At 44.6% G+C, this 17,137-nt stretch overlaps 1 protein-coding gene and 1 long non-coding RNA gene across 2 annotated transcripts; both read right to left on the bottom strand.

Annotated features, from left to right (window-relative positions):
* Positions 1-1,079: 1,079 nt before the first annotated feature.
* Positions 1,080-3,151, bottom strand: LOC129641133 (melanoma-associated antigen B2-like). The gene is made up of 3 exons (XM_055565922.1): positions 2,884-3,151; positions 2,077-2,838; positions 1,080-1,956 (listed from the first exon to the last, which is right to left on the bottom strand). The coding sequence occupies exons 1-3, from the start codon at positions 3,149-3,151 to the stop codon at positions 1,718-1,720; spliced, it is 1,269 nt and encodes a 422-aa protein (XP_055421897.1). The 3' UTR covers positions 1,080-1,717.
* A 7,344-nt stretch (positions 3,152-10,495) lies between these two features.
* LOC129641117 (uncharacterized) lies at positions 10,496-12,300 on the bottom strand. Its single transcript, XR_008709089.1, has 2 exons — positions 12,041-12,300; positions 10,496-11,157 (listed from the first exon to the last, which is right to left on the bottom strand). It is a non-coding gene; the product is annotated as an uncharacterized LOC129641117 (long non-coding RNA).
* Positions 12,301-17,137: the final 4,837 nt, after the last annotated feature.

Below are 17,137 nucleotides of genomic sequence, written 5' to 3'. Positions count from 1 at the left end.
CCAGTGGCTAACACCTTAGGCTCCCAATGCAGGGGGCCCAGGTTCTATCCCTGGTCAGGGAAGTAGACCCCATGTGCTGCAACTAACATCTAGCACAGCCAAATAAATAAGAAAAAGGACAAGTGAAAAGTGAAAGTGAAGTTGCTCAGTCGTGTCCGACTCTGTGACCCCATGGGCTATAGCCTATCAGGCTCCTCTGTCCATCAGATTTTCCAGGCAAGAGTACTGGAGTGGGTTGCCGTTTCCTTCTCCAGGGGATCTTCCCAACCCAGGGATCTAAATAGGGTCTCCTGCATTGCTGGCAGAGGCTTTTACCATCTGGACTTCCCTGGGCCATCAGGGAAGTCCAAAAGAGAGAATTACCATGTGAAAGTGAAAGTCACGTCCGACTCTTTGTGACCTCATGGACTGTACAGTCCATGGAGTCCATGGAATTCTCCAGGCCAGAATACTGGAGTGGGTAGCTTTTCCCTTCTCCAGGGGATCTTCCCAACCCAGGGATCGAACCCAGGTCTCCCGTGTTGCAGGAGGATTCTTTACCAGCTGAGCCACAAGGGAAATGAAATATCAAATGTTAAAAGTACTTTTGTTTAAAAGACAAGACAAGGGTATGTCTCAGGGTTGGGGGAGAAGAACAGTATGTACGCTAGAGTAGTTTAGGGCAGGAGTCTAGTCCTAGGTCTGTCATTTACCAGCCTTAAGTATTTTGGCACAAAACCAAACTCTAACTCTATGAGCCTTGGGCTCTCCCCTGTGAAGTGACTTTGATAAACCCTGCCTTGTCAGACTGGTGGAATATATGTATTTATGGAAAGCATCTGTCATAGCACCTGTCTCTATTGAGAAATTAGGGGCAATCGCAGTTATTACGATGATCTTCACCTCAGATGTTACATCAGCTGGGTTTCTTTTCTTTTTTTGCATCTATCAGATGTCAGAAACTATGCAGCATTCTAACTGAAAGAAAAAAAAAATGACCCAACCTCCCCAATCAGCCAAAATTCTGCTTAGCAATGAAACCAAAGTAATATATTCTCTCCACCCGCTCTTTACCCTGCTTCTTTTTTGTTCTTCTTGAAGTAGAGAGTATCTCAGCCTCTTCCATAGAATGACAGCTTCCCTGGAAACTATAATTGAATGGGCAGAAACTGGGAGTTTCTTTGACTAAACATCGCCAGTACAGGCATGAAAGACTTCTTAAAAGCAGATGCTCAATTAATGTTTGTGTAAAAAAAGAGCCACAAATAAATCATTTGCTTTAATTTATATTCTCAAACATTCTTGAAAACCATAAGCAGATCCAAGCATATATCTTTTATATTTACAAAAAGGGAGACTAAACAGAGAGTAAAGCAAACCAAAACTTGAAGAACTTTTGGCTATCTCTCTATGTGTCTATGTTCTGAGCTTCTATTAGTGTGGTGTCTTTCACATTTCTAAGGATATTCTTATCCTAAAGTGATGTTATTCTCATCCGGGATCGCAAAAGTGATATGAGGATTTCCAATATGCATTTCAAAAAACAAAATTGTTACTCATAAATGTGGCAAACAGCAAACTGTGTGTGACCCATTTTACTCAAATACTTGTATCATGAACCTAAATAAACTTTCTGTTGAAAAAAGAAAGAACTGAAAACTAGGGGGGGAAAAATCAACAGGAACACAGGTTGACAGGCTTTTCTGACCACAAAGTGAAGAACGGCCTTCAGACCACACTAGGGGCGAGATGAGTGGCTGGATACGGCCCCAGCGTGGGCACTGGCTGAGGCAGAAGGGCCAGCACTGGCTGCAGCAGAAATGCCAGGCCTGGCTGAGGCAAGATACTGAGCCTGGGCTGCAGCAGAAGGGCCATCCCAGACCGAGGCAGACATGCCTGCAGTAACCCAGGCAGACATGCCAGCCATGCCCGAGGCAGAAGTGGCAGCCATGCCCGAGGCAGAAGTGGCAGCCATGCACGAGGCAGAAGTGGCAGCCATGCCCGAGGCAGAAGTGGCAGCCATGCACGAGGCAGAAGTGGCAGCCATGCCCGAGGCAGAAGTGGCAGCCATGCCCGAGGCAGAAGTGGCAGCCATGCCCGAGGCAGAAGTGCCAACCCTGGCTGCAGCTCTGGCCCCGGTGCCCTCTACTTCCTGTCTGAAAGACTCCTCATATTGCGCCAGGAAGGCATCAGTGACCGTATCATTGACCTTGGCCAAAAACTCCATGACTTTATTCTTGATGGTTTCTGTAAGCGCTTTAGGACCCCATAGGAACTCACAGCGAGGGGGATTGCTGCCGGGTACCTGGCGGTACTCCAGGTACTCTTCCCGCACCAGATCTTCTGTGATGAGCTTCCTGGTGTCTCCAAAGATGAAGTGCCTTCTTCCATCATAGATGCCCAGAATATTCAGGAACTTCCAGATGTGCTCCTCAGAGATACGGGGGCCATTCAGGTAGATGAAACTCAGCAGAGGCATCAGAAGACCATTCTTCGGCAGCCCCAAGTCACCTCTCATAGACTCACTGTCGCTGAAATCTAGGTTGCTCACCAGGGTATAGCAGTGACTGTTGGGTCTAACTTCCTTCAGCACCAGGCCAAACACAACCTCCATGTGCTCAGAGGCCCTGCTGAGGATCTCTGGGAATTGCTTCATGTAACTTCCACTGATTGCCTTCAGCATTTCAGACTTCTTAATGAGCTCCCTCTTCTTATACTTACACAGCATATGCTGCACCAACACCTGTGCCTTCTTGGTCAGAAGATCTCTGTGAGAGCTCGCCGCAGCAGCTGAGGCCTGGGAGGAATTTTCACGTTCCTGAACTTGGCCCTTGGCACCTACACCAGATCTCGAGCGTGCTGCGCCACCACCACCAGATCTCGAGCCTGCTGCGCCACCACCACCAGATCTCGAGCCTGCTGCGCCACCACCACCAGATCTTTTGGGTATAGCACCTGCAGCAGCACTGGTGGTGCCTTGGGCTCCCTGAGGCCCCTTGGGGGTGCCAGCAGCAGACGAGCTTGAGGGAGCACTCTCTGAATCAGGAGGGGAGGAGGAGGTGGTCTCTTCTCCCCGAGATGTGGTGGCCTGATCATGAAGACCCTGGGTCTCAGACCGGGCCTGGTGACGTTTCTCACGAGCACGGACCTTACTCTTCTGCCCACGGGGCATGATGGCTGTGGTCAGGGACCGCAGGCAGGATTCTGGGCCAGTAGACAGGAGATTGGGGCACCTGGAAGATGGAGAATGAGGTGACATGAGCACCTTAAAACAGGGAGACTCTACCTTGGCCTAATCAAAGGCCACCTCTGCAGGTGTCCTTGAGGACACTGCCCTAGGAATCCACAAGCCTCCTGTTTTCCTGCTCACCTGTCCCCACAGAATCCCACAGAGGAAGAACAGAGGCCTTAGACTTTTCCTCTGCATCCTCTCAGCCCTGCTTTGGATTTACTGACGTGACAGCAGGTCCCGGCAGTGGGGTCCTCTCAGCTCATCTTTCGTATTACCATGTCAAGTCCTGGCGGAGCCTGGGCACCCTTCTCTCTGCTACTCTGATACAGACACTTTAGACCTCCACATGATCCAGAAGCAAGTGAAAGGATGCCTCAGTCCACCTCCCTCCAAGGGGATACCCAGTGCTGAGAGCTCAGTAGGGTTTTTTCCATCCCAAGTTCACTGGGATCATCATTCAAGGTCCTTACCTTGGCTCCTTAAAACATCGGGCACCATTCTCCATTTGCTGACTGGTGGCTGCACCTTCAGACTAGACATTTCCCCTCCCCTACACTTGCTATAAAGCAGTGAAGTAGATGCTCAACCTGACAGTCCTTCCCTGAGATTTTCTGGGCTGAAATCCAAGGGTTGGGATAAATGCATTGAGTACTCACTCAGGTTCCTCAACTGGGCTCCTGGCAGAGAAGCTCCACTTTCTCCTGAATTGATGCCTGTGTGATAGTAAAAGCCAATCACTCTGTGTCCCAACAGGAGGAAGTAAGATGACCTTACCTTACCAAACAGTCTTCTAAGAACAGTTGCTGTTACAGGCAGGTTGATGTCCCTGTGGTCCCACACAGATCCCAATTCAAGGCCTATAGTAGTTTTTTGCTTCTCTTTTCTTCTCTATGTCTTTTTAAAATTAAATGTATTTACTATTGATTGGAGGATGATCACTTTACAGTATTGTATTTGCTTCAGCCACACATCAGTATGAATGAACCATAGGTATAGCTTATGTCCCCTCCCTCTTGAAACTCCCTCGCACCTCCCACCGCATCCCACTCCTCTAAGCTATTACAGAGCACTGGGTTTGAGCTCTCTGTGTCATACGACTAATTCCCACTGGTTATCTATTTTATATATGGTAATGCGTATGTTTTCAATGTTACTCTCTCAGTCTGTCCCTCCCTCTCTTTCCCCCACTGTGTCCACGAGTGTGTTCTCTATATCTGCATCTACACTGCTGCCCTGCAAATAGGTTCATCAGTACCATCTTTCTGAAATCCATGTATATGTGTTAATATACAATATTGGCTTTCCTCTTTCTGACTTAATTCACTCTGCATAAAAAATTAGGACTAAAATTACCACATCAGCCAACAATCCCATTACTGTGCATATACCCTGAGGAAACAGTAACTTACAAAACACTTGTACTCCAATGTTCGTTGCAGCACTCTTTACAATAGCCAGTACATAGAAGCAACCAAGGCCTACATTTGACTTATGACAGGGTCTAAAATTTCTCAATCTGCTGACCACACACCTCGGACCAGGGTGGAGTGGTCTGAGGGGAGTTGCTTTCCCCCTTTGGCCTGCAGTGGGAACCGCCATGTATTCTTGAGGTCTCAAAGGGATGATGACAAGGAGGATGTGGTCTGAATGATGTGGTGAGGAATATCCCCACAGCCCCTGAGGTTCTCACCATCCCACAAGGGAACCTGAAACTCTCCCTTCCCAACCTGAGGCTCCCCGCTTTGACCTGGTCTCTCACTTCCCTGAGATGATCTGGGAAATCTCATGTCAAAACGCCCGATTCTCCCAGTCCTCAAAATAGGACTGGCGCTTTCTGTGGCTCTATTTCTTATGGGAGGAGCCCCCATCCTCACTCAGCGTCACAGCCATTAATATTGTTGGGGACTAGGTCCCTTTGTTGAACTGGGTTTATTCCATTACAACAGGGCTCTCACTTCCCCAAAACCACCTCCAGTGGACACCACGGGGCACCACAGTTGGCCAGCTCTACCCGGGGTATCCTAGAGCCCAGTACAGGGGGGCCGCTCAGTGTGGCCCCCTTGGCGGGGTCGAAGTCCGCTCATCAGCCCTCAGGGCCCTCCTCTAAGTCCTAGAGCTCCTCCGGGGGTAGAACCCGGGCCTACCACCACAGACCAACGCCTTAGCCTGAGACACTCTAGACCACATTCAGCCGATAGCTCCGAGGTACCTGTAAGAGCCGTATCACAGGGGTGGGATGTGGATGGGTCACTTTTGTTACTGGGAGGGTTGGGAAAGTCCCTTCAGCTCCATTCAGGTCCTCACCTTGGTTCTGGACGAGTCCTGGATAGTAAGTCTCCGCCAAACGGTCACCGCAGTTACTAGTCAATCCGCAGGCTTTCAAAGCGGAAGTGGAGGGGAGCTGCGTAAGGTCCTACGTGGGGTCTCTCAGGGATAACGGCAGGGACAGCGTGCTACGGGAACCCCAGTAGCTCAATATTCATCCGTCCTTGGGTCCTCCGCAGGCTTTCAAAGCGGAAGTGGAGGGGAGCTGCGTAAGGTCCTACGTGGGGTCTCTCAGGGATAACGGCAGGGACAGCGTGCTACGGGAACCCCAGTAGCTCAATATTCATCCGTCCTTGGGTCCTCCTTGTGCAGTGTATCAAAGCCCAGGATGCCCCCTCCTATGAACCCGAGTCTTCCAGCTCCCAAACAAAGCCCTTGCCTTCCCAAGTGCCTAGAGGTGGGAGGCCAGCTCTGCTCTGAGCATCTCTGCTTGTCAGGTGGGTTGCCACTCTGTGAGCCTCCTTCGTTGGGGGAGAGATCCTCTCACTAGCACTGATGGTCTTCACCTTATGTCCGGTTATGTTCAAGACATCCCCATCTGCAGATCTGGCTTCTGATCTGGCTAGAGGAGACTCTGCCCTCCCTAAGATCACACAGGTTGAATGAGCGGACCACTCAGAAGCAGCTCCTGTGGGCTTCTCAGGGATAAGAATTTACAGAATTCTGTTTGGCTCCCTCTGCAGGGGTCCCCGCTAACACTCAGCATGGCATGTGAGGTGCTCCTTGGATTCAGGTCCCTCGCTCTGCGAAACTGCAGCTGATTGTATTAGACAGAGGTCTCACCTCGCTAAAACTTTCTAGACTGAAATCAACTGGACATCTGTGCCCAGAGCTTCCTGGGGACCACAGCATCAGTGATTTTCCAGGGCCTCCTTTTATAGGGTGTGCTACTGTGAGTCCACTTTCAGGTCTTCACATTGACATATGACGAATCCTGTAACTCCACTCTCTGTTTTATGAAGCTTCTTGTCTTACATCAAGGTCCTAGTCTCCTGAGAATTCCAAGTTGGAAGTCAGGATGATCCTCATGTGATCCTAGTCCATCAGGGCCTCTGAGAATAGACAGTGGGGATGCAACTTGAGTCCTTCTGATTCCTCTTGCTTAGCATCCTCACTACATCTACCACAGCCTGGGACTGCTCCTTCTACTGAGCTAAGATTCCTCTTCTTAGTCTTTGGGTCACCACTATTTTCAGGGGTGATTGTCTCCTCAGTCCTCCTTCATGGAGGTTCCCTTATCAGCTTCTGTCCCTCGATTAAAGACTTCAGGGGGAATGCATATTCCTACAAACAGTGAGCGGTTACCCTCTAGCAAATCTTGGAGAAAATGGGTCTCAGTCCCAAAAGTGACGTAAGATGAGGAAAATGCAGCAGAAATTGAGGAACTCAGGACATATGTTATGATGTCAAAGAGATAGAGGGGATATATTCCTGCTCTTCAGCCAGATTTAGGGTGTCTGCTTAATCGCTCAGTCATGTCCCTCTCTTTGTGACCCCATGTACTGTAGCTCGCCAGGCTCCTCTGTCCATGCAGAATCTCCAGGCAAGAATACTGAAGTGTGTTACATGCCCTCCACCAGGGATTGTGCCCAACCCAGAGACCGAACCCAGGTCTCCCGCATAGCAGGCGCATTCTGTACCATCTGAGTCACCAAATTTAGGGTAGTTCTAAAATATTTACTCTCGGCACCTCCCTGTTGGTCCAGTGGTTATGCGCTCCCAATGCAGGGGTCCTAGGTTTGATCCCTCGTCAGGTAACTTGATCCCACATGCCACAACTAAAAATCTCACGTCCAACAACTAAGAGTTCTCGTGCCACAACTAAAATCTCACATTCCACAACTAAAGAGCCTGCATGTGGCAACAAATATTCCAAGTGTCACAACTAAGACCCAGAGCAGTCAAAAAATAAATAGAAGTAACTATTTTTAATTAAAACAAATAAAATGTTTACTTTCTACATAGAAGGATAGCGCCAGATAATCTTGTAAGCCCTTGATCACTTGAGGGTGTCTGAATTTGCACATGCAGGTGATCATTTGCTAACTGAGCACTATCTTCTTCTCTCCTTTATTCACACCTCTTAATTATTATGGTGTTTGTATTGTCTTGGCTATGTATTCCATCCCAGTGTTTTCATCACAGAGTCCTTTCTGTCACTCAAGATACATCTTGGAGTGCTAGAAGACAGTGAATTAACTGACTCATGAGCACCTCAGGCCAGGACAAGTGGAACGGTACATGCTCTGGACCAATTCAGAAAAGCGCTCTAGTCCCAGCTCTGCCTCTTATCAGTTGTGAGGACTTGGGTCCATCCCCAAAATCGGGGAGCCTCAGGTGAAGTGGCTTTTGTAGGGCTAGTGGCATGTAGCTAAAGCACCTGGACCACACTGAGACTTTACACAATATCTGTTTTTACTATAAGTATGATTAGTTTCCTCCTGGAGGATACCACCGACCCTGAGGAATTTTTTAAATCCAGGAGATGTCAGAGAATCTGTGGCATTCTCGGACATGAAACACCAAATCAGTCCAAAATGCTGTTTAGAAAGAATCTTTCATTTCCACCACTAGATCGTATTTTGAGTGTGGGGGTACTTTTTTAACTGAACGAAATTCAAAGAATCTAAATTTGATTCTGAGACTAATTCTGTCTTCCTGCCCGGCTGCTCTTTCATCTGTACAACTCCTAGAGACTTCCTTAGTGGTCCAGGGGTTAAGACTCTGCACTCCCAATGTAGGAGGCCTGGGTTCCACTGCTGATCAGGGGACTAGGTCCCACAGGCCACAGCTTCGCTGCAACTAATAGTTCAAATGCCACAACTAAAGATCCTCTATGCCACAACTGAAACATTCCTTATTCTGCAACTGAAGAACTCTCAGGCTGCAAGGAAGATCAAGGATCCTGCGTGCCAAAGATAAGACCAAGCATAGCCAAATAAATAAGTAACTAAAATAAGCCCCTATCAATTTCATCATCACCTAAAAGAGACTCACCTCACAGACTTTGGTAGAATTATCAACGTAGCCAAAAATGCTGAATGGAATGCCCTTTCAATAAAATGAGCTCTGTTTCCATGAGTCACAGCACAGTGTCAGCCCACTGGCTTCTGAGTTTCCGGTTTCTTTCCATTATTACATTTATTGCACAGAATCTCCTTGGAGATGATGTGCACGAAACATCTAGGTTGTGCACTGTGTTCATGGGCACTGGGACAGGAGCACAGGGCACATTCCATCCCCACCCCAGGGGGGATTTCTCTCTGGTCTACTCGTGTTGCTGTTTTGTCCCTCGGTCATGAATGACCCTTTTCTACCCCATGGACTGAACAGATTGCTCTGTCCATGGGATTCTCCAGGAAAAAATACTGCATTGGGTAGCCATTTCCTCCTCCAGGGGCAGCTTCCTGACCCAGGGATTGAACCCATGTCTCCTGCATTGGTGGGCGGGTTCTTTACCACTGAGCCATCTGGGAAGCCCCATAAATTCCAAAGCATTTGTTCAGGGTAGTTTTCCATTCCAGGCTTAATTCTCTCAACTTTGAGACCCGCCATCTGAGGGTCTGACCCCTATTCAGTGTTTCCACAGCCTCCCTGGTGGGCTCGCCCTGTAGCCTAACTTAAAACTACCTTCCGCTGCCAGACTTTTATTGTCCTAAAGTCTCCAAGTGCCTTGCCTCAGTGTATTTACACTAGACTCCTCATGAGGAAGCCCTCAATCCCCTCACCTCCTTACACCTCATTTTTATTAGGCCCCTAGATCTCAGTTCACCAGCTACTTTATATGAATGCTGCTCTTAGACTCTAGAATTCTATAAGAAGGGGTTGAGTTTATTTTTCTTAGCATCCCCAAAACCACCCAGAAGCCTTCCAAAGAGCAGATGCTAAATTGATATTTGAACAATTACAGTGCAAGTGGGCAAGAAAGCAATTTACTGGGATTTCACTTCTCCCACATTCTTAAATAAGCGAAGCCAATCCAGGTAAATAAACTTCAATTTTACAAAGAAAGACTAAAGCAAATAAAACAAACGAAGAAGTGAATACTTCTTAAAATTTTTTTCTGTATCTGATAATCACACAGACTTCACTGTGGAAAAATTTCCATATTCACAAAAAAATCCATATTGCAATATCATGTTATCTTGTTCTGAATGACAAGAAATGATTCAAGGATTTCAGTCTGTGCTACGTAATACAAAAATCCTTAGTTTTCAACTGGATAATCTGCAGTACATGTCAAAGCCGTGCCATTAGTATACTTGGACTCTGAAGCTAAACACATGTTTAATTAAAAGGAACAATACTTAAAAACAGAAACAAGAAAAACCTCCAATTTGTGCATATTGTATAGGAACACAAATAAATACCTTATATGCTGAATTTCCATGAGCCCCACCATGGCCCTCCGCTAGTGGGAAGATTGCCTGCTTTCTTGAAAAGCAATGTGAAGTATCTGCTCAGACTTCACTAGGGGTGGGAGGAAATTTGGACATGCTCCAGAAAGTGCACTGGCCCTGGCACCATAGGATCCCTGGCGGCAGCTCTGGCTCTGGCTCTCTCTTCTTCAGCTCTCAAAGCCTCCTCATACCAGAATGGGAAGGCACTGGACTTGGTATCATCGACATTAGCCCCAAACTCCCACATTCGTTTATATATCTCTATCTATCATGGAAGCACTCCATATTAGTTTACAAAATTGTACTCATTCCTTTTTATAGCTTCGTAGTACTCCACTCTGTGGATATATCATGTTCCCTCAATTAACATGTGCCTGGACATTTATGTATTTTCATATGGTTGTGGATGTCTCTTCAGAATTAATTTCTGAAAACACTGAATTACTGGCTCAAATGTAAAAGCACATTTAATTTTCTGACATTACCGAATTGTATTTATGCTCTAATCTCATTCTTCAATATGTAGCTCTCAAAGAATGAGATCAGTATATTCTCTAACACTATATACAGAAGTAAACTGAAAAGGGATTAAAGACCTAGCTATAAGAGTGGAAACCATAAAACTCTTAGAAGATAATATGAGCAGAACACTCTTTGACACAAATCATAACAATATTTTTTTGGATCTGTCTCTGAAAGCTAGGGAAATAAAAGCAAAAGTAAATAAATGTGTTGTAATTACAGTTAAAAGCTTTTGCACAGCAAAGGAAACCATCAACAAAATGAAAAGCCAACCTATTATATAGGATAAAATATTTGCCAATGATGTAAGCAATAAGGGGTTAATATCCAAAATATATAAACAGTTGATATAACAGTTTAAAAAAAATCAAGAAAAAGATGGGAGGAAGACTTAAATACACATTTTTCCAAAGAAGACATACAAATAGCTGAGAGGCAAATGAAATGATGTTCAACACCATTAATCATCATATGAATGCAAATTTAAACCACAATGAGGTATTATCTTATACCTATCACAAGGGCTATGATCCAAAAGGAACAGAAGTAACAAATGCTGGTGAGCATGTAGACATGATCTATGCACTGTTGGTGGGAATATCAATTGGTGCAGCCACCATGGATAACAGTAAGGAGAGTCCTCAAAATCTAAAAGCAGAACTAACACATGACCCAGCATTCCCACTCCTGGTTGTGTATCTGAAAAAAAAAAGAACCCACTAATTTGGATGGTCTCCATCACGTACTCGATGCTTGTCTGAGTCTAAGGGTTTCCACTGCTCGTCCCCCCTTCCCCTCCAGCCTCATCTACTCTCTGCCAGTGACCCCACCCCAGGCCAACCTCCCTGTTTATTAAGAAGGCACCTGTGACTGGCACAGCCAGTGTGAGAAGAAGAGATAGTCCTTCCCAGCCACCAGATAATCAGGAGTTTTGGCCAGACCTTTGAGCACACACTGAGACAGTGAGGAGTCAGACAAAAAGCACAGACTGTGGCACTGAAATGGATTAATAAGGAACTTAGTGATGTGGCCAGTGACCCTCCAGCACAAGATTCTGCAGGTCCAGTTGGGGATGATACACTTCATTGGCAAATCACAATTACGAAAAAGAACGACAACCCATATCAAGGCAGTTTATTCTCTGTGACAATTCATTTTCCTAAAGACTACCCGTTCATACTACCTAAGGTTGCATTTGCAACAGAATTTATCATCCAGACATGAACACTAATGGCAACACTCGGTTCGCTACTCTAAGATCACTGTGGTCTCTTGCTTTCATGATTTCTAAAGTTCTGGTATCCATTTGTTCACTGCTATGTGATCTGAACCCAGATGATAGCCTACCCAGTGCCAGAGGTTGCACAGATCTATAAAACAGAAATAAATACAAAAGAATTTTTCAGGAATGTACTCAGAAGTATGCCATGTGATGCTACCTTAAGTCAGAATAACCTGCATTGAAGCTTGAATTAACTTTCAGTTCAGTTCAGTTGTTCAGTCCACTCTTTGTGACCCCATGAATTGCAGCATGCCAGGCCTCCCTGTCCATCACTAACTCCCGAAGTTCACTCAGACTCACATCCATCGAGTCAGTGATGCCATCCAGCCATCTCATCCTCTGTCACAGTCTTTTCCAATGAGACAACTCTTCACATGAGGTGGCCAAGGTACTGGAGTTTCAGCTTTAGCATCATTCCTTCCAAAGAACACCCAGGACTGATCTCCTTTAGAATGGACTGGTTGGATCTCCTTGTAGTCCAAGGGACTCTCAAGAGTCTTCTCCAACAGCACAGTTCAAAAGCATCAATTCTTCGGCGCTCAACTTACTTTAAATTACTGCTAAAAATGAAAAAAAAAAAAACCCACTAATTTGAAAAGATCCACACACACACAATGGCATATTACTCAGTCAGAAAAAAGAATGAACTTTTGCCATTTTCAAGAACATGGATTGATTGGAAGGCATTATGTTAACTGAAATATGTGAGATAGAGGAAGACAAATGCTGTATAATTCCATTTATATGGAGAATTAAAAAATAAAACAGACTAGGGAGATGAAGCAGACTCACAGCGAACAAGCTAGTAGTAGTTACCAGGGGAGAGTAGCAAGGGGAGGGTAAGGGCAGGCATAGAAGATTAAGAGGTGCAAACTCATATGTATAAAATAGATAAGCTATGAGGATATATTGCAAAACAAGGGGGATATAGCCAATATTCTATAACAACTATAAATGGAACATAACATTTACAAATTGTGAATCACTTTGTTGTGTCCTTGAAACATAAAATATTGTACATCAACTATGAAAATGAAGTGAAAGTGTTAGTTGCTCAGTCTTGTTCAACTCTTTTTGACCCTAAGGACGGTAGCCTGCCAGGTTCCTCTATCGATGGAATTCTCCAAGTAAGAATTACCCACTGGAGTGGGTAACCATTCCCTTCTCCAGGGGATCTTCCTGACTAAGTGATCAAACCCAGGTCTCCTACATTGCAGGCAGATTCTTTGCCATCTGAGCCACCAGGGAAGCCCACAACAACTATAGCTCACTTTAAATATATATATATATTCTCCCAAATCATCCCACCCTCTCCCTCTCCCACAGAGTCCAAAAGACTGTTCTATACATCAGTGTCTCTTTTGCTGTCTCGTATACAGGGTTATTGGGACGACCCAGAGGGATGGTATGGGGAGGGAGGAGGGAGGAGGGTTCAGGATGGGGAACACATGTATACCTGTGGCAGATTCATTTTGATATATGGCAAAACCAATACAATATTGTAAAGTTAAAAAATAAAATACAATTTCAGTAAATATTCTCTCAGGAACTTTCACATATACAATACAGTATTATGAACTATGCGCTTCCCTGGTGGCTCAGTGGTAAAGAATCTGCCTGTTGAGCAGGAGATGCGGGTTCAATTCCTGGGTGGGGAAGATGCCCTGGAGGACGACACGGCAACCCAATCCAGTATTCTTGCATGGAAAATTCCAAAGACAGAGGAGGCTGGCAAGCTACAATCCATGGGGTTGCAGAGAGTAGGAAACCACTTGGCCACTAGCAACAGCAACGATTAACTACAGTCACAATGCTGTACATTATATCCCTGCTGCTGCTGCTGCTGCTACGTCGCTTCAGTCGTGTCCGACTCTGTGCGACCCCATAGACGGCAGCCCACCAGGCTCCCTCATCCCTGGGATTCTCCAGGCAAGAACACTAGGGCTTCTTTATTTTGTAAGTGAAAGTTGTGAATGTTTATGCCATTTGGACACTTACACCCATTTCATCCATCCTCCAACCCTCTCCTGTGACAACCGCCAATCTGCAACATGATGGACCTAGAGATCATTACTGATTGAAGTGACTCAGACAGAGAAGGAGAAATATTATATGACATATCTTAGATGTATAATTTAAGAAGAGATGATACAAATGAATTGAACTACAAAATAGAAAGACTTACAGTCTCAGAGAACAAATTTATGGTTGCCGCTGGGGAAGGATGTGGGACAGGGATAGTTAGGGGATTTCTGATGGACATGTACACACTGCTATATTTAAAATGGATAAGCAACAAGAATGTACCTTGTAACACAGGGAACTCTGCTTAGTATTATGTGGCAGTATTGATGGAGGTTTGGGGGAGAGTGGATACCTGTATATGTATGGCTGAGTCCCTTCACTGTTCACCTGAAAACTTTCACAATATTGTTAATTTGCTATACCTCAACACAAAATAAAAAAGCTAAAATTTTACAAACACTGTGCCTGCAGTGCAAGGGCTGTGAGTTCAAACCCTGGTTGGCGATTTAAGATCCCATGTGCCACATAGCAAACCAATCAACAAAATATCATCACAGAAAAAGTGATGGGGATCCATGAAAGAAATAATTGATAACCTAGATTTTATTCCCTTCAAACTTCTGCTCTATAAAAATACATCAAGAGAACAAGAAGATGAGCCATAGTCTAGGAGAAAATATTTGCAAAAGACATATCTGATGAAGGCTCTAATCTAAAATATACAAAGAACTCTTAATATTAATAAGAAGAAAACATCTAATTAAAAAATGGACAAAAGATAGGAATAGATACCTTGCCCAGGAAGATACAGAGATGGAAAACAAGCATATGGAAAGATGCTCCACATCATATACCATTAGGGAACTGCAAATTAAAAAAACAAGCAAATACCACGACATCCCTTTCAGAATGGCCAGCATTCAAAGGACTGACAACACCAAATGCTGGTAAGGATGTGAATCAACAAGAACTCTCATTCCTTGGTGGTGGTGATGCAAAATGGTAGAGCCACTTTGGAAGACAGTTTGCAAGTTTCTTAGTAAACTATACATATTCAACACTGCTGGTAGGAATATAAATTGGTACAGCCAATTTACAGGGAAAACAGTGTAGCAGTTCCTCAAAAAATCAAAAATAACACATAATACTTTCCACATTCCACTACTATCCAAAGGAAATGAAATCAGGACCTCGAAGAGAGCTCTGCACTCCCATGTTCATTGCAGCACTACTCACAATGGCCAAGAAAGGGAAGCAGCCTAGGTGTCCAGTGACAGATGAATGGATAAAGAAGATGCAAAATATACATATAATGGAACACCATTCAGCCTTAAAAAGAAGCTAACCTCTCCAGTTATGACAGCGTGCATAAACCTAGAGGACCTTCTGCTACAGTGAAATAAGCCAGACACAGAAGGACAAATACTGCATGCCATTTAGATGAAGAATCAAAAATGGTCAAAGTCAAAAAAACAGAGAGCAGAGTGGTGGTTACCATGGTCTATGGGAGGGTGAATGAGAAGGAATTATAGAATTAAAAAACATTCACAGTCTATACATGAGACAGGGTGTTCAGGGCTGGTGCACTGGAATGACCCTGAGAGATGGGATGGGGAGGGAGGTGGGAGGGGGGTCAGGAAAGGGAACAATGTACACCCATGGCTGATTCATGTCAATGTATGGCAAAAGCCACTACAATATTGTAAATAGCCTCCAATTAATATAAATAAATTAAAAGAAAAAAAAAAACATTCACAACCTAAAAGCTGACAGGTATGTTCTCTTTGGTACAAACATTTAGGACTTCATCCCAGGAGGCAGCGTCTCGAGTAACCCTGAGAGAACTGCTCCAAAGAAGGGAGGGGAGGAGCCAGGTTACATAGAAGTTTTGCAACAAAGGGCAGGTAGTCTGAATATCAAAAGATTATGATAAATGAAGGAAAACCAGATAACCCTGGTTAAGGAATTTAGCCCTTTTCCATATATGGAAAGATGCAAGAATCGGGGCTCACTGAAATCATTCCTTTGATATGAACTTCACATATCTGGGGCCCGTTTCCTGTATTTTTACATCCTGTGTTCCCTCAGGGTTCACCATCCGTGGTGGCTGCAACTGTCGATAACTGACAGTGTTTATTCACTGATACAGCAGGCAGTATTCCAATTCTAGTATTAATCAAAAGTTACAAAGTTTAATTATACAAAATGAATAAGTTCTAGGGATCTACTATATAATATAGAGCTTATAGCTAAAAATACCATTTTGTACACTCTCTAAGAGGTCAAATCTTATGGCAAGTGTTCTTATCCCTGACATAAAACATAAAGGGTGAGAAGGCATCTGTCAAAATGGCCATCATCAAAAAGTCTATAAACAATAAATGCTGGAGAGGGTGTGGAGAAAAGGGAACTCTCTTGCATTGTTGGTGGGAATGTAAATTGATACAGCCTCTATGGAGAACAGTATAAAGTTTCCTTAAAAATTCGGACTAAAACTACCACATGACTCAACCATCCAACTACTGAGCATAAACCCTTAGGAAACCATAACTGAATAAGACACATGTACTCCAATGTTCATTGCAGCACTATTTATAACAGATAGGACAGAGAAGCAACCTAGATGTACATCACCGAATGGATAAAGAATTCTGGTTTCTGTATACAATGAAGTACTACTCAGCCATAAAAAGACCATATTTGAGTGAGTTCCAATGTAGTGGGTGAACCTAGGGCCTATTATACAGAGTGAAGAAAGTCAGAAAGAGAAATATAAACATCATATCCTGACACATATACAGGGAATCTAGGAGACAGCATTGATGAATGTATTTGCAGGGCAGGATGGAGATGCAGACGTAGAGGACAGACTTGGTGACACAGGGGTGGACGAGAGGGAGGGACAAACCGAGAGTAATACTGAAACATACACATTACCATATGGAACATCGACAGCCAATGGGGATTTGCTGTGTGATGCAGGGAGCTCAAAATGGTGCTCTGTGATAACCTAGATGGGTGGGGAGGAGTGGGAGGTGGGGGGATGTTCAAGGGGGAGGGGACATATGTATACCTATGGCCGATTCATGTTGATGTATGGCAGAAACCAACACGATATTGTAAAGCAACTAAACTCCGATAAAAAATAAACTTAAAAAAGGATGAGAGGGAAATTTTGGAGGTAATGGATATGTTTATGGCATAAACTGTGGTGGTCATTTCACAGGAGTAGACTTTTCTCCAAACTCATCAATAAATAAATCAGAAAAATACTGGTTAGCAAGGAAACCTAGCATATCCCAGTTAAGAGTATGCCACTGAAGGTCACCATGAGGTAGACATCCTCAGCCGATGTAACACAAAGCTCCAAAA

Source organism: Bubalus kerabau, unplaced genomic scaffold (assembly GCF_029407905.1).
Source record: "Bubalus kerabau isolate K-KA32 ecotype Philippines breed swamp buffalo unplaced genomic scaffold, PCC_UOA_SB_1v2 scaffold_76, whole genome shotgun sequence".
Classification (NCBI taxonomy): Eukaryota; Metazoa; Chordata; class Mammalia; order Artiodactyla; family Bovidae; genus Bubalus; species Bubalus kerabau.
Note: the sequence above shows the minus strand (reverse complement) of the source record. Positions and strands in the feature narration are given on the sequence as shown.

Coding starts and splice junctions, on each gene's coding strand:
- LOC129641133 (XM_055565922.1), bottom strand. CDS start 3,151: ATGCCCCGTGGGCAGAAGAGTAAGGTCCGTGCTCGTGAGAAACGTCAC. Junction 2,839..2,883: donor CGCAGCAGGCTCGAGATCTG/GTGGTGGTGGCG, acceptor GTGGTGGCGCAG/CACGCTCGAGATCTGGTGTA. Junction 1,957..2,076: donor GGTTGGCACTTCTGCCTCGG/GCATGGCTGCCA, acceptor CTTCTGCCTCGT/GCATGGCTGCCACTTCTGCC.